The 22,069-nt window shown below is 44.0% G+C and overlaps 1 protein-coding gene across 1 annotated transcript in view; it reads left to right on the forward strand.

Annotated features, from left to right (window-relative positions):
• LOC146866022 (transmembrane channel-like protein 2-B) overlaps positions 1–22,069 on the forward strand; it is a 704,484-nt gene that overhangs the window by 222,245 nt on the left and 460,170 nt on the right. Inside the window, exon 7 of the mRNA XM_085633032.1 lies at positions 20,461–20,567. Coding sequence (XP_085489158.1) covers positions 20,461–20,567 — 107 coding nt within the window. The remainder of the gene's footprint in view (positions 1–20,460; positions 20,568–22,069) is intronic.

Raw genomic sequence — 22,069 nt, forward strand, 5'->3', positions numbered from 1 at the left:
TGTCATGTTTATGCGGTTGTCAGAAACTAATCCCTTCTTGTTCATTCAAGATGTTTCTAGTGACCTCTGAGTTAGCTGACACACAAGTAGTTAAGTTTAATATACTCGATAGGATCACACTGACCTCAGTCCTATGCACAGAACTATAGCGTATATTATTCCAATGCGCAGAGCCTATAAGGGAAATAGGAACTACACTACAGAACTTGTGGAGTTTTTGAAATTCTTTGCGGCAATACCGTCAGCGACATTTTCTCTTAATCTAATTCTGAATGAGGGCTCTTTGCCACTTGTCACAGGTTGCGGTGCTCCTCAGTATTTCTGCAATGCACCCCTGACAGTGTTTACTAGCTTGGTGGCAGCCATCACCTTGAGAATATAATTTGTGTCCGTTTATTGGGCATCTGCGTAGGAATTAGTCCCAGCGCCATAAGAGCGTGCTAAATAGCAGTAAATGACCATACATTGTTGGAAGAGAGGACGCACTGAACCAGCCAGACATCATTTTGCAGGGGCTCACAACGTTCTTCCATCGGAGCTGGCTGTAAAACACTTGGGGGCCTATTTACAAAGCAATTATGCAGGGCGGTGTTAGCCTTCTAGGCTTAACGCCGTGCTCCACCACTTCTGAAACGCAGGGTTGCACCGTATTTATAACAATGCAGTGCTTGTTTATAAATGAAGTTGAGTGCCCTGTCAACTGTATTGTTGTGGTACATGGACTACAGTATTAAGTCAATCATGCCCTTCATATTTTTACCACTCATTACTCTGTGTTTGCCCTGCCGTATAGGTGACACCTCAGTTCTATTTTTTTGTCAATTCTTATTTTCAAGATTGTCATCCTTCTCTTTGGAAACCATTTAAAAAATATTAAATCAATCAAAATAATTTATAAAACACAGTTGGAAAGTGGATTATTAGTGGTGGTAAATATATATCTACTACTGGCAATAATGCCACTAACACAATATAGGGCGTAGAATAGGTCTCAGAAAATGGTTCCCATGCTCAACCCTTGGTAGCTTGGCTGCAAGCAGGCAGGCTTAACTTCAGAGACAGATCTGTAAAGCATTTAAAAACCCCAGTTTACAAAAATAGGAAATATGTTTTATCTTTCAAATGAAACCAAAACAAAACAAATCCAATGTAGGGAACCAGAGATATGATTTAAAAAAATGTTTTAGCACCATATAGCACATAGATACCTATAGCGCCTATATGGGACATACGGCAGCACTAAAGCAGGACAAAGTTAAAGTTTCAGGCCAACCACAATGCTACCCCTTGCGGTAGGCCTCAGTCAAAGTTTTTACCTTCTGACTTAGAAAACTTTCTGGAGTTTTTCTTCCAGGAGTCCCGCGAAGCTCTCAGTCAGTCTGGATTCAGTGAGGGTTCCCCGGCTTGCCTTACGACAAGCTCCCCGTCAAACTTATGGAAGTCAGACCTTCGGAGCTTTCCAGTGTGAGGAACCAGAGATGCAGGTTGACTCATGGTTGAAGGTGGGCAGCTTGACCCTCATGGTTGGTCCAAGTCACTTTTTCTATGCTTGGACTTAGAAACTTTTACAGAGCTTTTTTTTCCAGGGGTCCCTCGATGCTCTTAACCAGGCCGGCTTCGGTGAGGGTATGCCGGCTTGGGTTTCGATCAGCTCCTGGTCAACCTCTGGAAGTTAGACCTCCGGAGCTTTCCAGCAGGACAAACCTGGACGGCTGGCCAGGTCGCAGTTGAGGGTCGCCGGCTTGGCTGGCCAGGCCGAGTCGGTCCATTTGTGGAACTTTTTTGCAAAGCTGCTCCGAAGTTCTCCTAACCTCTGGAACTTCTTCCTGACATTTCTCAGAGGGCCCCAAAGTGTCCAAAACTTACTCTAAGGGTCTGGAAGCTCCAAGATGGTCCTTGAAAGTTTGGGAGTTCAGTTCCCACAATCCACTTGGACAAAACCCTTACAAATCCACTGGTAGTACTCCAGTGGGGATTCTTGGTAGTGATGGTCCAGGTGAGCTATGTTAACCTGCAGATTGTGGGGAGTGCACTCTTTAGTCCTTTTGAAGCAAGTTAGGTACACAGGACTGTAGTTCCAGATTGTGCAGCATGCACAGTCTTCAGAGTGCAGGGCCTTGTTGGTGTAAATCAAACTTCCAGCATGGACGCCTCTTCTTCTTCTTGTTTTTAGCAGCAGATCTGATAGGCTCTGCCCCTCTCAGATACGTATTCAGTGTTCTCTGGGTCAAGTATAAGGGCACATATGTCCAATGAGGTGCAGGGCAATACCCCAGAGCATGACCATTTCCTCCAGAGTGTGTCACTATGGTCTCCCAGAAAGCACTATTTCTCCAAAATTCAATATGGCTGAAGTCTCAGCAGAGAGGCAAGAGCTAGCTCATGATGGCACATCTCCATATGCTCCCTACCCCTGGCATCTGCGCATTTCTTTCTTAAGCCTGCCATCTATCTGGGTTCAAAGGGTAGGGGTGTAGGTGAGCCTGACTTCTTCTGCCTGTCCTCTCCTCACTTTTATGATCATTGTTTATGACCCCTCTCCCTGATCTGACATTCCCATGCAGCAGAACCCTCTCCTCTCAGAATGTCTCGTCATCCCAGGGCTATTTATCACCTCATCAAAGCAGCCTGGCTAATCCACGTAACTCTGACAATCAGGGCAGATCACTGGAAGGCTGGATTTTGGCTTATTGACAAGAAAGTCATAGAACTTTTTGTCTGTACATTTTAGGATAAATTCAACAATAGCATGTTGTTGGATTAATCAATACCATTCTCCTGCATGCTTGAATGATACTTTTCGGTTATCCCTAACGTGAGTTATCAACTAATAACTTCTTGCCATGTTAACCTTTGTGGCTGGGTATCTGCAATGGGGAAAATTAACTAAGCAATTTCTCCAACACCAAGGCTTATAAAACATCTTTTATAGGGACCGTGCCTATACCTATAGGACTCCCCACCCCTGGAACACCTAGGAGAGACTTTAGGGGTTCTGAATATCTGAACATATTGTAGACCCTCACTCCACAGTGCGCCTAGCACAAAAGTCGATTTTGAGAAGCACTTTACTTTAATGTGGGAAGTGAAATGTGCAATTTCTCCTGCCCCAGGGCATATAAAACCTATTTTACAAGGATTTTCCTTATAACTGTCCTCACACCCCGGGACACCAAGGGGAAACCCTGAGGGTACCTAATGTGCCACAATATTGTAGCAGTACCAGGCAGCAAAAACAAAATGGGGTGCACAGAGCACAGGATGACTTTGCAACACAGCCTCCCCCAAATGAAAGGTGATGGGTTACCAACCTACATTCCGGTAGTCCTCATCATCTAAGTGGAAAAACCTGGAAAGCCCATCAGCATTGGCATGGACAACACCACGTCTGTGTTCCACTGTAAAGTCCATTCCCTGTAGGAAAATGGACCACATTAACAGCTTGGGATTCTCCCTTCTCATCTGCATGAGTCGCCTGAGAGGCCTGTGGTCAGTTTGTACATTAAAGTGAGTCCCAAACAAATATGGTCTCAGCTTTTTCAGGGACCAAATTACAGCAAAAGCCTCTCTCTTTCAATGGCACTCGACCTCTGCTCTCTGGGAAGAAATCGCATGCTAATAAAGGCAACTGACTGATCAAGGCCCTCTTCATTTAATTGTTACAACACTGCCCCAATCCCTTATTCGAAGCATCTGTCTAAACCAAACATTATTTCGTGTAGTCAGGAGCCAGTAACACTGGTTCTGAACACATAGACGTTTTTAGAGTGTCAAAAGCCTTCTGACACTCTGGGTTCCAATCCATCTTTTTGGGTGTCTTCTTAGAAGTAATTTCTGTTAGGGGCCCCACAATGGTTCCGTAATTTTGAACAAGTCTTCCATGGTACCCAGTCAGACCAAGGAATGCCCTGACCTGAGTCTGGGTAACAGGAGCTGTCCAATCCAAAATGGGTTGAATTTTTGCTTGGAGAGGCTATACATGGCCTAAACCTACCAGGTGGCCCAGGCACACAACATAACTGTGCTCTATTTGGCACGTACTGGTCTTACAAATCAAGCCTGCCTGCTGCATGGACTAAACCACTTCCCTCAGTTGGCTTCAGTGATCCCCCAGGTAGAACTGTATACAGTTATGTCATCCAGATAAGCTGCACTGAACTACTCCGACCCAGATAAGACCCTGTTACCAACCTTTGAAAGGTGGCAGGTGTATTCTTTAAGCCAAAAAGTATTACCTTGAATTAATAACATCCCTCTGGTGTGGATAATGCTGAACTCTCCTTTGCTCCATCTGTTAGGGCAATCTGTAGTAACCACGTCAAATCAAAAGTACTCAGGCACTTAGCAGCCCCTAACCTGTCAATGTGCTCATTAGCTCTAGGTATAGGGTGAGCATCAATTTTTGTGACTGCATTCAGTCCTCTTTAGTCCACACAGAACCTTAACTCTTTTAGTCCCCCCGAGGATTAGGTTTGGGCACCAGCACTCCTGGACTGGCCCATGGACTATCAGACGGTCCAATTCCAGCATTTTAGCTACCTCAGCCTTGATGCTGGCTATGACATGGTCAGACAACCTACACAGCTTATTTGTGACAGATAGGCTGTCACCAGTGTTAATGTGGTGCACACACCGCTCATTAGGGCCTGGGGTCAAAGAGAACAGGCAAGCAAACTGCTCCAGTACCTGCTTGAAGTCTCTGTGCTGCTGGTCTGTCAATGTGGGAGAAAATACCACTCCCTCCACTGACCCATCTTGTACATTATTAGAGAGAAGGTCAACCTTTTAGGTAATGTCACCCTTCTTTTCTAATATTGGAAAGGGCCCCCTCCACTTGTCATGGAGGGCCCTGGGAGTCACAGACTCCAACACTCACACCAACTGTCCTGGAGTGTACTCAGGCATAGTAGCCTTCTGATCATACCTGTGCTTCATGAGCTCCTGGCTAGCCTCCAGTTTCCTGTTTGCCTTGGATATGTACTCTGTCATTCTTGATCTCAGGCCTAGCGCATCAAGCACATTGTCCTTTGCTTCTTTGAGAGGCTCTTCCAGAGACTCTCTCAGAAGGCACAATGGCCCCCTCACATGGTGTCCAAATAACAACTCAACATTGCTAAAACCAACCCCTTTTTGTGGAATCTCCCTGTAGGCAAACAGTAGGCATGGGAGGAGAACATCCCATCTCCTCCTGAGTTTCTCAGACAGCCCATTGATCATGCCCTTCAGGGTCCTGTTGAACCTCTCCACCAGACTATTTGTCTGGGTGTGATAGGGGAGTGGTGAACTTGTAGTTGACACCAAACTCATCCCACATGGCAGTCAGATAGCTAGACAGAATGTTTGTGGCCCTATCTGACACAACCTCTTTTGGAAAAAACACTCTGGTGAATACACCAAGCAGAGTTCTAGCCACTGCAGTAGCATTTATGGTTTTAAGAGGTACGCCTTGGGGTACCTAGTGGCATGGTCTACTATCATCAAGATATACCAATTCACTGATGCAGTAGGTGGGTCCAGGGGACCAACAATGCCCATCCCTACCCTTTCAAAAGGAACCTATCACTGACAGTGGTATTAGGGAAGCCTTTGTCCTGATCCCTGCCTTGCCAGAGGCCTGACAGGTGACACATGAGCTGCAAAACTCTTTTACCTTTTCAGACATATGGAGCCAGTAGTGGTTCACTTACTGGTTCCATGTATTTGTCTGTCCCAAATGTCCTGCCAAGGGGATATCATGACCCAAGGTCAGGATGAACTCTCTGTACTTCTGGGGCACCACCAACCTCCTGGTGGCCCCCTCCTTGATTTTTTTTGCCTCAGTATAAAGCAGTCCATCTTCCCAGTATATTCTGGGAAACCCACTGTCATCTCTCTCCTCTTGCTTAGAGGCAATCCACCTCAAGGTCTCAAGGGTAGGACAGTCTCTCTGTCCCATACAAAACTCCTCTCTCGAGGGTCCACCTGCTCCTGTCAATTCTGCCAAATCTGACAGCACTGGCAGGGATGGAGTCCCTATCTCAGAGTCCAATCTTCCCCATCAGGGTTAGATTCCTTCTGCACCTCTGGAGTTCTCTGGGCTGGGTCACCAGACCCAGTGCCGTTGTCCATGGATGTTGACCCTTTCTTCCAGGGTCCAAGTGTCCAGCCTTTCCCTTCTGGATAGTCTGGATAGATGGGCGCATGACATGGAATTTAAAGTCATGTCATTATCATGATATTAGAAGCCCTGATGATGTCCGTGTAGGATGAAACGCGTTGGCTGGATAAATTGGATAATGTACCTTTGTGTTGAAAAATTGGATTGAATAATAAATTTGTCTGGATAAATTGGATAATTTACCTTTGTGTTGAAAAATTGGATTGAATAATACATTTTGAATTGGACTTCCAATTAAACAAGCCTCCCTTGGAATTTTTTTGATTGGATACACGGAGAATGGACGATATATATGAGCACACTGCTTGGAACGCTATCATTATTTGGATGAATCACGTGCTCCTTTTGTATAGATTATGCTTCTAGCACCTGTCTAGCACCTCTCTGGCACTCTGGAACCCCACACTGAGCCCTTAGTGGGAGGCTTCTTGGTGCAGACAGCATCTCCCTTTTTGTGCCCCGGCTGGTTACAGTCAAAGGCACTTACCCACCTTTGAGGGATCAAAAAACCTACCATCCTTTCCCTGATACTCCCTCCCTTTGTATTTGGATTGGGTCAGCCCCCCTCCTTGTTAAGATTTTATGGGTCTTTGGAGGACTCCTTCTGTTTTTGACCTTCTTTTCCTTGGGCTTTCCCCTGGGGAGGGGCCTGTCCTCCTTTCTTCTGGTTACCCCCCCTGGTGTTGATAGGAAACCAGGATTCTCACCCACTCATCAGCTGCCTCCCCCAGCTCTCTGGGGTCTGTCAGCTTAGAGTCCACTCAATACGAGTGTCATGTCTCTTCTGCACAATGAATTAAAATATGTTCTTTCAACAACGAATAATACAATCCCACATAAGTATCAACTTTGTTACCAACAATCCGGCCTTACAGTGCCTTCACTGAGACATTCACAAAGTCTACCCAAGACTGTGAACTCACTTTCTGGGTGTCTCTGAAGTTTACCCTGTATTGCTCTGGAGTCGGACCAAATCTCTTGACCATGCATGCCTTCATCTGCTGGTATGATTCTGCAGCCTCCCACTTCTGTTAAGGGGCCTATCTCTCCCGGCTATTGTAATCAACTCCCACAGGAGTGCCCCCAACACTTAGAGTAGACCCTTCTAATTCTAAGGTCCCTCTTGAAGGCTGCTAGCCACTTATCAATGTCATCCTCCTCTGTGTACTTGGGCACTATACCCTTGAGGTGATTGTGATCAAATCTACCACTCCTGGACATCTAAAAAACCTAATCATTTTCACTGCCACCATTTATGTTATCCTCCTCCCTTGCCCAGCTCTTCTTAGCTAATTCCAATGTCACCATTTCCAAGAAAAGGGAAGCTAGTTGGGCCTCAAGCTGCCTCTCTGCAAGGGACAGTCATGGTTCCTGAGCAGTGGACCCTGCCTCCACCCACTATTTGGAATCACATTAGCTAACACTGGACAAAATGGAAGAGGCACCATCCTCATCCTGCTCTTGGGTAAGGTTGAGGGGAACACCCTCCATCCCATCTTGAATCTCTTCAACTACCCCAGCTCAGGCTCTAAGGGACTCAAGCAACCCTACCTTCCTGATCTTGTTGGACACAGGCAGCCCCCTAAGCCTACACTGCATCCTAAGATCAGCCATCCTGAGCTTGGGCAGGTTATCTAGGTCTAGCTCCATGGTTCCCTAGTTTTGGGTTACAACATCTAGCAACACATACTTAGAACAATTTTGGAAAAAACACAATGGATTAAAAACAGTTTAGTCCAAGTTCCAAAAATCAAACTCAAAAGTTTTGTTCTAAGGCAATTTAGAGGATTTTTAAAATCTTAATTCACTTTACTGAAAAGTGTACTTTTTAAACACAAGTCCTCATCCACACCGCTGCCATCAAATTTTGGAAAGTGGAGTATTAGAACTGACACATTTATATCTACCACTGGCAATAAGGCCACTAACACAATAAAGGGCTCAAAATAGGTCTGAGAAAATGATCCCATGCTCAACCCTTGGTAGATTGGCTGCAAGCAGGCGGGCTTCAATTCTGAGACAGGTATGTAAAACATTTGAAAACATCAACTCAGTAAATAATTAAGACACAACACACAACCTGATCTTTGTTGCCAGTGGTTCAATATAAGGTTGAATAATAATGTAGATAGAGGGCAGCCATGCCTGGTCTCCCTCGAGATTTTAAAGGGAGCAGTAAAATTCCCATTCACCAGGACTCTGGCACACAGTTTTTGGTATATCATAGCCAATAACCTACAAAGCTTTTGTCTAGATTATACATTTCTAACATTGTTTGTAGGTAAACCCAATTTACCCGATCAAAAGCCTTTGTGGCGTCTAGAGTAATAACTCACAGGTGTACTTTATATGTGGTGGCCATATCGATTGCACCTACCAGAGTGAAAGTCAACTCATGTATTCTTCTACCTCTACAAAACCCTTCTGGTCTTCATGTAGGCAGTCCCCCACTACTCCATTCAATCTCTGCCAGAATTTTAACAAATATTTTATAATCGCTGTTTAGGAGCGGTATATGGCTATATGACTCACATTTCCTTGGAAACTTCTCTGGTTTTAGGATTAGGGTCACTATGGCCTCATTCCAAGATGCAGACATGTCCGCACCATTCTGTAAGATGTCTTGGAACAGCTTAATCATTATCAGGAGTAAGACATAGAGAGCTTATATATTTCTGTCGGTAGCCCAACCGATCCTGCTGCTTTGCCCATCTTCCCCATCCTAATTGCGCTCTTGACTTCAAAGGGTGTTATACTACTGTTAATAGCAGTACTGCTGTCCTCACTAATACTATTTGGACTATCCTGGTTCAGATGGGCCTTAACCTCTTTCTCGGTAATCACTAACCCTTCCTGTTATAGATCCTAAAGTAGTTTTGAAAAGCTTCCTTTATAACCTCCTGTTTTGTGAGCAGTCCCGCTGTGTGATTAGGGGCACATGCATCAAAGTTAGGAATTGCGATTCCTAAAGTGCGATTTTTAAGAAATCGCAATTTAGGAATCACAATTCCTTATGCATGTAGGAATCGCAAAACAATGTGTGATTCCTACAAATTCCTTATTTGCGACTGCTAAATTGTGAATCGCAAATAAGGAATTGCTTCCCATTCATTCCTATGGGCCATAGGAGTCAATGGGAATTGCACGCGCAATTTGTGAGTACCAAATAGGTACTCCCAAATTGCGCATGCAATTTCAAGGGTGCAAGGGTGCCAAAAGGACACCCTGATGCACCCCTGAAATTACAATTTAAAAACATGTTGCACACACATATTCCCCAAGGGCATGTATGAGTGCAACATAGAACTTTGAAAATGCACTTTTGTTCATTTTTCAAAGTTCTCGCAAATTACCATCAACTTTGAGTTGATGGTAATTTGCGTATCTTGAATGCGATTCCATTTTTAAATTTTGAAGAGAAGCTTGTAAAAGGACTTTCTCATTATCATCCAAGGCACAAACCATCTCCCGTTCCCAGACCTGAATTAAAGTTTCAAACTTCCCGACCGCTACAATATACTTTTTTCTTTTGAACGTTAACATACTAGTGATTTTACCCCTGAGGAAGGCCTTGTATTTATCCCAAACAACTCCCACGGGGGCACTATCCAAGTTAATCTTATAGAATTTCTCTGTATCTAACCTAAGTGCTTTTATAGCTGCATCATCCTGCAGTAGGGTGCAAGCCATGGTCCACCTTATTTGACGTAACCTAGTAGACAGAGACATAAGAGACTGTGGAGTGATCTGACAGGTGGGCCCCTACACATGTGATACCTTGCACAAGCTCTTTTAGTCCCTGATCAACCAGAAAAATATCTATTCTAGACCCATGTCCATATTTTTTGTCACTATAAGTGAATCTTTTTATAATTTCCATCTTCCCTCTCCATATATCACATAATACAAGCTGATTCTTGGAGATTTTGATCTGAGATAACATCTTATTATCCGTGGTTGAGTGTTATCTAAAATCACATTAAAATCACCAGCTAGAATGACGGTATAAGGGAAATTTAGTAGCTTTGTCAACATTTCTCTAAATGACTCTCCATCATCAATGTTCGGACCGTAGAAGCCCACCAACGTAAACTTTTGTTTTTGGATCTGAAGTTTCGCAATGACCCATCTGCCTGCTCTGTCTCCTATACTTTCTTTTATAGTTATATGAGGCTTTATATTTATCAATATAACCACCGCTTTATATTAGAATGGTGGCTAGTGCAGACTATTTTCTGCACCCATTTCCTAGAGCCAAACAATTCTAGACATTCACCTTCACTTAGAGGAGTTTTCTATAACATGATAATGCGTGCTGAAGCATCCTTTAAGTACTGCAAGACCCTTTCCCTCCTTCCTTTCACTTTCAAGCTATTGACATTCTAGGATAATATTTCTATCTGGACACTCTGGTCTCCAATCATTCTCTACTGGGTAAAAAGATTAAACCTATTACTGAAGTAGAATCTTCTTTCAATGTTCTGCAGGGATTTTTAGTTATGGAGACACTTTCTTTCTTTTTTCCCTTAAGCCCCAGTGGCCCTACATCAAATTCTACCTAAAACCTGTCCACCCCTCCGTCCCCGGGAGAACCCTCCTTTCTTTTTCATGTCCTAAGGCCTATGGGGCCCTCCAAGTCGAGACTAGAACTAAAAAGAAAAATGAAGTGGTTTAATTACACCATCTAGGTCGTGGATCTATGATACAAATCCTTAATGGAAAAAAAGAAGAAAGCAGCATAGGAAAAGAAGAAGAATCAAGAGCTCCTGGGCAATACCAGGAGAGATAAATCACCAAGGGGGTTTACCTATCCTGTTGACCATTTAAGCTCCGCTGGTGTTGACTACTGAAATATTCTTTATGAATTCATCCACTTGCTTATGTCTTTTAAAATGCTGCATCTTGTTCATGTCCATTACTCTGAGAGAAGCTTATTTGCGGTGATCTGGGAAATATCTGATCTAATCTCAAAACTTATCAGCCCTCAGAGATTAAAACAACCTCCAGGATGGCTCATCCTTATATTCTCCCTCCCCTGGGCATCTGCACATTCCTTCCTTAAACCTGCCATCTGGCTGGGTACAAAGGTTAGGAATGTAGGTCCCAGGATGCTTGTTTCTGGTCCAGGGAAGACCTGGCTTGACAGTTCGGGCTAGACTGTTCACTTGAGGAACAGGGTCTAGACTGATTTGCATATGGCTGGGTCTGAACTGGGGTGGCGAAGTGAGCTAAAGAACGATGATGGATTCAACCCAGATCTGGGACTGGAGGTGAGTGTCTGAAAAGGTTTAGTGCTCTGTACATCATCTCGTTGTGTTTGCTTTGTTTGCCCTAAGTTGGCACGGTATGCCTAGATGTGGGTCCCTTGCTCTCGCTCCTACTGGATTCAAGCTAGCCTGGCTGATAAGGGGTGTTACCCTGAAACAGTTCCAAGTATGCTTATTTCTGGTCCAGGGAATACCTGGCTTGGCAGTTCTGGCTGGACTGTTCCCATGAGGAACAGGGTCAATACTGATTTGAATATGACTGGGTCTGAACTAGGATGGAGAAGTGAGCTAAAGAACGATGATGGATTCAACCCAGATCTGTGACTTTGGGTGAGTGTCTGAAAAGTTTCAGCACTCCATCCATCATCTCCTTGTGTTTGCTAAGTAAATTAAATATGTTACTTGGGAGTAAGCCAATGTTACCATGTTTAGAGGAGTGAACACAAGTACTTTAGCACTGGTTAGCAGTGGTAAAGTGCACAGATTCCTAAGACGAACAAAAACGAATTGAGCAAAACTGGAGGAAGGAAGAAAAAAAGATTGAGGGAAAACCATGCCAAGGATGTCAGGTGTAACACACACTAAATAACAATTAAGTCGCTATCAGTCTCTAGTGCATCTTTTGAAAATTAATCGGTCTCTTAGTAAAAGATAAGTCAAAGTAACAGGTAATATCATGATGAATTTAAATCCTGCTATTTTCAGAAAAAGAAACAACCCCAAACATTTGTAATGTGTTCATGCTCTTGTAACTAGGATTTTTAAAACTATTGTACCATGCCAGTGTGATTCTGTGGGGGTAATGCTTGTAAGCTCTCAGCTTTATTTGTCAGTCAGACAAACAGACAGACAGACAGACAAAGCCACTTTTATTCGATTAATTAAAATCATAAAAGTACAATACATAAATAGAAGGTTAAAATAACATAAATGATCCAATCTACAGCAGGAAGTCACAATCCTAGTTAAAATACAAAACCAATTAGAGTTCGATCAGAGTTGACCAAGGGCAATGTTCTTTTTCTGCGGCGAACAGCAGCAACAAGAAAACTAGCCACACAGAAAATGGCCCTAACATCATCCAGCAGTTGAAGGTGTAATAGGGCTGGTCTAACCTGAATAAAGCCCTATTCCTTCAGAAGAGGGACTAAAAACCTCCTCCGTAGGTCGTTATAAGAGTCGCAAAACATGATAAAGTGCAAGGTGTCCTGTGATGAAAAGTTGTCACACTGGCACGGGCCCATCTCCTCTATTTTACACCAACCAGAATAATTACCCAACAAGGGGTGAATTAGGTTAAAACGAAATCTAGTCAGGAGCCAGCGATGGTAAGGTTTGGTCACAATACTTAAGTAGGGCTCAATCAATGGAGAGGAAATTGTTAGATAATGGGCCTTGACCATGGGTTTTTGTAACTCTAATTGCTCCCGGGCCAACATTACTGAGGTTAAAAAATGTGTTTTCACCCAGTATACATCTTCTTTTTTGATCCCTGCTGGGGTATTGTAGATATCAGGACGCCCTAGTTCATCAAACATGCACTTAACGTAGGACAGCCATTGGATACTACTAGCATTATCCAGGGCAAAACAATCCCGCAAGATCTCAAGATTTAAGGTCAACTCCGGGTTTGGCCATGTTTTCATCCAACAAACTAATGGGGCCAATCTCAGTTGGTCAGTCACATACCCCAACCCTAATTCCTGGTGGATAGAGAATGTAGGGGATGATTGGGGCACAGACAAAAGCGTACGTAAAAAGTTGTTTTCTGCCGACTGCACCCCTATCGCAAGTTTGTAGCCCCAGATAGCAGCGCCATATGTGGCAATGGCCAAACATTTAGAGCGATAAATAGCGAGAATGGCTTCAAAGGGTCTGGCTCCCAACCGCTTTGAAAACCCCAATAATGCTGAGGTTGACCTAACTACTGCGTTTTTCTTAGCTTTAAATTGGGGGACCCAGGAGCATCGTTAATCGAACAAGACCCCCAAATACGTAAAAGAGGACACTTTGGAGACCTCTGCCCCGTTACAAAAAAAGGTTCTGGATTTTCTGGGTCTTTGACCCATTATCATAACGTGTGATTTGGACATGTTCATCACCAAATTCAAAAATTTCATATGGGCCCCAAATGCATCCAAAAGTCTCTGTAGCCCTATGACGGTCCGTGATAATAGCACAGCGTCATCCGCAGTCATTCATTTTACTGCAGTGATCACATATACAATTTCAGACAATCAGACAGAGTTGCATGATTGGGTTTCCTGTTTTAAAATGAAAAAGAACTCCTAACCAAAACACACTCCATCAGAGCAACAAGGGCAAGCATGTCAGACATTTTGCTTGGTCCACATCAAAATCTTCAGGAGGGAATCAAAAGTTCAAATTCTTTTTTTTAAAGGGACAGATTTGATGAATGTCAGCAATTACTATGATATCCATTGAGAATGCAACATTGTAAGGTCCTGCATATTGAACAAGCATTTGCAATGCAATCGGTCTCGCCTTTGGGACCTTATATGTATCTAGCTATGCAGCACATTAGCTTGGGTGCTGAAACATCTAATGTTCTTTCACATGGAGGGAAAGTAAGCACCAAACTGTGTGGCACGCCAGGAATGGAAACACATGGAGAGAAATAGAGCCTTTCATTGGAAAATGGTATAGTCCAATGCTCTCTTTTTAATATAAAATCAAAGCCTTCGGTGGTCAAATCACTGAAAATACAATTTCTATGGACTGGAATCTAGAGAATGCTAAAGTGATTCTGGTATTTTCCTGACCTCTTCTGGTCGTTTTCTATCAATAAAGTTAAATAGAGGCAGTTGCCAGAAAAAAAAAAGAAACTCCCTCAGCAGAAAGCAGTTCTGGTATTTTACTGACCTCTACTGGTCGTTTTCTATCAAGACAGTCCCTAAGCAGAAGCAGAAAAGTCTTAGGGCTGATCTCCAGAGCCCACAAAATGCATACACATATAAGTATATACTAAAGTATATACAAGTGGTCTTGAATGCTCAACCTAATAATGATGGTTGCTCTGATACATTTTTCCTTACAGGGATACAGACAAAATGAAGCTTTCACTAAATCTTCATAGTTTGTGACTAAAGAACTGGACATAAAACTATGGACGCTAGAAAGGTGTTAACATTGTTCTAGAATGTGGACTACTGGCTTCAGCCAACAGAAAACAACCTAGGTGATAAGGTTATAAAGGAAAGACTTTGATTACCCTGTTTGGTCAGGAGAGGACAGATACAGTAACCCTGAAATTACCCATTGAGTACAGAATGGATCCAGGGTGGTTCAGACTCATACAGCAAATAGTCCCTGGAGCTCTATCACTCAGACAATATCAATCTATTATTCTTTGGGGGAGGTGGGCTGAGAGCCTTGAAGAAGGATGGTGGTTTTGCAAATTTGGCAGTAGTGTTACAAGAACCCCAGCTAATTGGAGGCTTTAAATACTACTGGGGTTCCATCGGATCATTGACTGTTCAGTGCTACTCAAGTTGTAGTTTGGGCACCAAACTGTATGCTAATACCTCCCCCCCCGGGAGATGTGGATTACTTTAAATAAACTCCCTCCCCAAAGACATTTCAAAGTAGTGCATAAGGATCGATTTGTATAATTTTTGAAGTTTTAAAGTTCTACTTCTCATCAAGAAAACATTGGTAAATTGGATGAAGCAGTATTTCATGGAATGAGGCCCATTTAATTCAAAATAAAAATTGTTGGGTGGTCCCTGGAGGGCAGTGCACAAAATGGCCAGTTAATAGGTGAGATCTCCAGGCCTACACAAAAATGAAGCAGACATTGGCCACTGCAAACTCACTGAAAACAACGAAACTGGAGGTGAGAATTAGTTACTGCCCTGATAGCTCTAATACAGAGAAGATTGTTTCCCAGTAGTGAGCCACAGTTCAGTAAATCCTCTTGTGCAGTCACAGGCGGCTTACCGTGAGTGTACTCAGTACCAGTATTGATTGGCAGCTAAAAAGCAAAACTGCGCTGGTGGCTAGGAAGGACCTCGGATGTCCTGTGGTGCCTGGATCAGAGGGGGAGCAATGCGCTGCAGCAGCGGGGCCACATGTTGATGGCTCCGGCACTGTAACGAGGATCGAAAGAGCTGGGATGGTGCAGCTGCTGGTGCTTGGGACCAAGGGGGAGAAGGATGAGGGTTACAGAGATTTGAAGGCGGTCATCTGCCCTTTCCACTTACCCACTATCATGGCTAGGAAGGGCCACATGTTGATGGCTCCGGCACTGTAACCAGGCTCAAAAAAAGTGCTGGGATGGCTGCCACTGCTGGTGCTTGGGTCCAAGGTGGAGAAGGATGAGGGTTACAGAGATTTGAAGGCGGTGATCCGCTCTTTCCACTTACCCCCTATCGCGATAACACACAATCATGGACCGGGCAGCAGAGTGGAATAAGTGACATGGCAGTAGGTGCAGCCTGGGCGGTGGCATGGGGCCTGCTAATTGGAACTGGGTGGTGGTGAGGACCTGATGAGGGTAGCTACCTGGAGTGACACTTCAGAGCTTGTGCCTGATCCACTAGTGGGTGTTCTACTCAAGGGTAACCAAACATTACACTGGCCCTTGGTTGGATTGAGATAAGACCAATGCAATTTCTGTTAGTTCTCACTTCTCAGCAAGCATAATCCTTGTTCATGTGTGGGCGACACAGGGATGAAGGAGAGGGAAGTTGGCCCATACTCTCTCGGACACCTTAAATGTGGAACTATGTATGGGGCTGATGAAACAATTGTTTACACAGTTATGGACACCTACAAGGGCCAGAGCCTGCTGTGTGCTCCCTGGCTCCTCCCAAGTGTTTAGTGCACAGAAGCAGTTATAAACACTGTAGCATGGGTATTTCTATGTTTTTGTTCCAGGAAGATTTTTCTTCTGACAGTTTGAGTTTGCAGAGGAGTTATTGGGTTGTTGTTATGTGACATATTTGCAAGAGCTGCAGGAGGCTCCATTACTCCCCTGTCTTCAGTAACAGTACATAATATACTCTCTGTCATTAGTCTTTTAAGATGTTTCCTTTGCTCATTTAAAAAAAACTGGGCAGGTGTAGTGTCTAGGATGGCAACCACATAGGAGCTGTTCTGCCATGGTCTGCCGTGCCGACCCGCCAAACTACGCACTTTGCTGCCCCAACCTATCTGGAACCTCACATGCGGTCGAGAAGCCTAAAGAAAGTAACAGCATGAGAGGCTGTGGTTAACTTGAGGCAATCGCCTTGACTGCTTGCTTTGCGGCCTCCAAGGACCAGCGGATGTCACATGAGGCACAATGTGATCTCCACCGGTGGTCAAGGGAGTTAGCGGCATGACTGGATGGCCAAGCACCCACAACGTCCTCACCAAGGGACAGTGATGAGCACTGAAGGCCCATCCTTCCCCAGCTGCTGAGACTGCACAAGCCAACCCTCACTGACCATGACAGAGATCACCAAAAGCTACCTGCGTAGAGCTCAAACTTGCACAATAATTGCAACCAGAGGCCTTGCATCGGCTTTGGGGAGGTCTGGACCCTGCCAGTTTGCTGCTGACAACAGAGTCGCACTACCGCAGGTGGGAATATGGACAGAAAAACACTGCCTAGTTTATCGCATTACTCTGCGGGGCTTCAACAGGCTCCCCCGTCCACATCTGCATCCCTCAGTCCCTGAACGAGGTAGAAAGACGATAGCAATGTGTGAAAAATGGCAAAACTCTCAGTAGGATATGCTGGCTAAAGCTTCCACGAGAAAGCCAGACCCACCACCTGACTTGCTTTTACCAATCACACTGCTCTAGACCATTCTCAGCCGACCGCTGGCACCCATCACTCCCTCCTTCCTTAAGTCCCTTTTCAACAAATTACGGGAAGGGAAGACTTCTCTACCCTGAGGGATGAAGTGGTGGCGGACATGAATGATGTCCAGATAGACGGGGCTGATTTAGGCCAATGAGTAGCCACCTTAGAGGACATTATTGGAAGACCAAGAAAATAGAATGCGCGGATCCAACATTAGAACAAAAGATATCTCCCTTAACACAGAGACTTGAGATCTTGAGGGCCTGGTCACACGCCTCTTCAAACAAATCCTTTCTCACCACACGGTAATGAACATAGTCTGTGACCACACCCACAGAGCAGGATGGCTTGTTGAACCCCATGGGGGTGGATTGCTGCAGGAGATGGGTTTTACGGACATCTGGTGGGCACGCCACCTGGCGACAAGAGCTTACACTTTTTTCTCTGACTCCCACCAGGCACATGCCTACTTCCTGGCCTCCCCCACATGTGCACAATGATTACTCAAATTGATGTGGGAGTGGCTGCGCTCTCCAACCATGCTCCTCCCTGTCTCCCCTTCAAGGTCCCCTTACTCCTAGCACCTAGCCTACCATAGTGATTACATGACAAGCCGCTCACCTATGACTCTACCCAAAAATGAATAGCAACAGTGCTCGACCGCTATTCCCAACTCAACAACACAGCAGAAACTCTGATCCCTTGCTTTTTAGAGACCCTGAAAAAAGTGCTTAGTGGTCATTTCCAAGCCATTTCGGCTAATCTCAACAAAGTTGGAAGGGATAGAGAGCAGAGCTGGAAGGGAGGGTGCTCGCCTTGGAAGTCGAGCACCAATGCATTAGACCCCATACATTTAGAGGAGAGCTAAACTTACTTAAAAAGCAGTTGAAAGCCCTGGATGTCAACAAGGCAGTATGCGCTCTGCTACGGACCAAACAAAAATACTACAAAGGGGGCAATAAAGCAGGGCATCTCTTGGCATGCAATCTGCGATATCAAGCTAACAAGATGAAAATATCAGAGATATATGTGGAGGAAGGACTAGTAAAGTCTGATGAGGGGATTGTCAAGGTCTTTACCATTATCCGAGCAGTCAGGCATAGCCCATATATGCAAGGCCTTACTGATCTGGACCAAGCTGGTTTTCTTCCTGAACGGAATTGTAGTGACAACACCCAATGCCTACTACACCTGATAGACAAGGGGCCTAATTTAGATCTTGGCGGGACTGCCATCGTCCTGGTGCGACAGCGGTTTTAAGTACTCCATTGAGCTGACGGAATCCCTCAATATTGAGATGTGGCATCAACAGACTGCGGTCTGCCACGTTGGCAGTCTTCTCAGCTGGCTGACAGTACGCCATCGCTGTCAGGATCGCCGGATTGCGCCAAGCCAATTTAGATGTTCCTGTTCTGGCGATGTCCTGGTGGAGGAGACCTGACAAAGTCCCAAGAAGAATGGATACAGCAGTCCGACACTGGATCAGTCAACCCTAGGTCTATCCTTTCAATAGTCATAGACTGACAACATAATAAAAATGGATAGTCAACCCCACTAGCGACAAGTGACTGCTATCTGACATCTACGGCTTTCCGATGAAACCTCTCAAGCCATCTATAAACCCAGCTCAAGCCAGATGGGAAGGTTGGCTCGTGTGCACCTTCTCACCCAAATAATGGGTGGATATCCTTTTCAGAATTTGCTCTTCTGCCCGCTCCTCTTCAGGGTAGGAAACCATGCTCAAGACAACTCATTACTGATACTACATCTCAGCCACATTGGCAGCGTGGAGGCAAGGCACAACCGACAGATGTTGGCGCTCCTGCGGAGTGCCTGGCACACTCCCCCACCTCCTGTGGATTTGTTCCAGACTACATCGATACTGAGACAACGTTCTACGCGACATCAATGAAATATTTGACGCAGTGCTTCCCAAGACACATTCTATTGGGATTACCCAATGTCCAGACCTATCCCCTGCAATCTCAAAAAGGGAAAGCTATTAACCCTGCTCTCTGTGCAGTGAAACAGGTGATTGTAGCTAACTGGGGCACAGATAGCACGCCGAACCATGCAGACTAGCTACTCAAACTGAGTGATCTACTGGGGATGGGAAAACTCACTGCAGTCATAGAGTCCCACCAACCACAGTTTGACAAAAGGTGGGCAACCTGGGTGCATTTCTTAGTGCAGGACTTCAGAGAACTTTCTCGCCCTCGCTACCTATGAGTTCTTCAACTCACAACAACTGAGTCCTCTCCACCTGCCTAGACACCAAGACGGAACTCAATCCTGCCTGTGGGTGATTATCTCCTACTCTTGTTGAGGACTCATCCCTATTGGAGATGTTTGCATGTTGTCCTCTACCCCCTTCCTCCTCCTCTTCTTCCCACTCCCCCTCTCCAGACCTACCCACTTCCCTCCCCACTCCATTGGACCCTTCCTTGCTCCCAAATTGATTGTCCCCCTCACAAGTTCTTCCCCTCACCGGCCTATTGGATGTGTGTGAGGGTATGTGTTTGTTATAAAACTTTAATCAAAAGTTTGGAACCATAAATGAGCAGGTCAAAGTAGTAAAAAATATGCTAGCTCTTCAGGTGCACTTTAACTATAATCAGATATCCATCTACCCAGGAATACATACATACATTGCCACTATTAAACATACATCATGTCTGCTTTTCTATCAAATAATGATCATGTTCAGCAAATCCATGAAATCTTCAGTTACTTCGTTTTCTTTGCATGCTGGGTGTATTTCCTTTTTACTTGATATTTAAAACCTATCAATTAGCCTACTTTTCAGAATTGCCATTATTTATTCTGTAAATCTGACAGTCAGTTCAGATTTTACTAATATCCTTTATAGTCCTTCAACCATGACCACCTTCAGAAGACATAAAAGAATTCAGAAATCTAAAGATTTACCGGATGCATTGACATATTATGTTTTTATTCATTGGTTCTAAATTGTCTTGGCTCATGTTTAAAATAATATGTGACATTGCTACTGTATATATAATGAATATATATTCTATGTGCCTAATTCTGATTAAAAGTAAATGCACCCAATTGAAAAGATATGTATTTCAGCATTTACTTAGGAGAGGCTATTCGTGATGTTTTTAATAAAATGCTTGGAGTTGAGCTCTACTCACCTTTAAAAAACAGATGTCCTATGACTTTTCAGTTATACTGATGTTTTCTATTTTCTTATGTTAAAGGTCACTTTGGGTCTTCGGTAGCATCATATTTTATATTCCTCCGATGGTTATATGGCGTAAACATGGTGCTTTTAGGTTTAATGTTTGGTCTGGTCGTCATTCCAGAGGTAAGGTGTTTGCAATAATGCAACATACATAAAAATATTGCTTTACAATAAATTATACGCATGCATGTACTTTTAACTCTAATGCCGCTTGTGTAGCAGTTTTAGGAAAGCAATGGACAAATGCTTACAAGGTAGCAGTACTTTTAAAACAGGTAAGTAGGGTGGTTCTCCTGTTTAGTTACTCTGCAGAAGGAGGGATTACTCAAGCATAGTACCTAGAGGGTGAATAAGTGCTAGATAAAGAGTGAAATGCAATGGAAAAAGGTGTACAACACTTTGGGTTGGATTCAGAGGTACTTGCTACAGAACCTATAGCAAAGCCTTGCTGCCATACACTTGTCGCTAACCCATACATTGCACTGCCTTTGGCTCTTTACGAGGGGACTGGCCGCAAGAGCTGGCTTTGGCCAAGCCGGTACCCAACACGCTTTGCTACTACCCAAGCTGCAAATGATCTTTAAACGAGTTTGTAAGGATACTTCAAGGTATTACTAATTTATTTAAATGATTAAGCCATTCAAAGGTAGTGAAAATCCTATCAAGGTAGGTAGTGCATTCATTATCTAAAGGTGCTTGGTCTAAAGTTTCCTCTGGAAATTAACATGGGGGAAACGTGTATTGGCACCCCTCTTTTTTCTCGCACCCTGCTTGACGGATCAACCCAAAACGTTCAAGACAGGAGCTGACCGTAGCAGACCACTAGTTTTGAAAACTTCGCGGTGATTCGTCAAATGACGCCAAAGTGATTGGGAAAACAAAAAAACGCTTTTCATATGGAAACTAGGTCCTAACTAAGGTCCTAGCTATAACTACCTACTGGTGACCGCCAGTGGGTAATACATATACATAGGTTAAGGAAAAGTTATAATTAGGAAAACTTCATTTATGTTTGCTATACAAACTCAACTTTAACTTCACAAATATTAGATATTCTAAAGTTATAGTTATATTTTTGATTATCTTCTATGCACCATCTTCAAATTAATGTCATACTGCATTCTGCAGCACACATAGAAACAGCAAATCACCTTTAAAGATTGTTTATGTGCAGGTAGATGTCCCTTCCTGCACATAAACAATTGCCCCTTGCAACATGGCACAAGAGTGACTGCACTTGTGCTAGGCAGCTTTTTGTAGCACCAGCACTAGGGGAAATGCAGCGGTGTGTCGTATTTTTGTCAATACAGCGCATCTCTGTGTTGAAAAAATGTTGGAGCGCGGCGGTACTAATTTTGGGGTAATACCACACTCTGACATTTTCTTGTAAATATCCCCCTAAGACTGCTATCAAAACTGTTAAATTAGGCAAGGCACCTGGCCCTGATAAAATTATGAGGGATCTCTTCCGACATGATTCTTCAATGTGGGGCCCTTACAATAACTTGTTATCTAATTTAACATGGAAGTGTGCGGAAATTACCCTCATCTTTAAAAAGGGAGACAAGAATGAACCTAGCACCTTTAGACCAATTAGTTTGCTAGATAGCCTGCAAAAGGTTTAT

This window comes from Triturus cristatus, chromosome 2_1, assembly GCF_964204655.1.
Source record: "Triturus cristatus chromosome 2_1, aTriCri1.1, whole genome shotgun sequence".
Taxonomy (NCBI): Eukaryota; Metazoa; Chordata; class Amphibia; order Caudata; family Salamandridae; genus Triturus; species Triturus cristatus.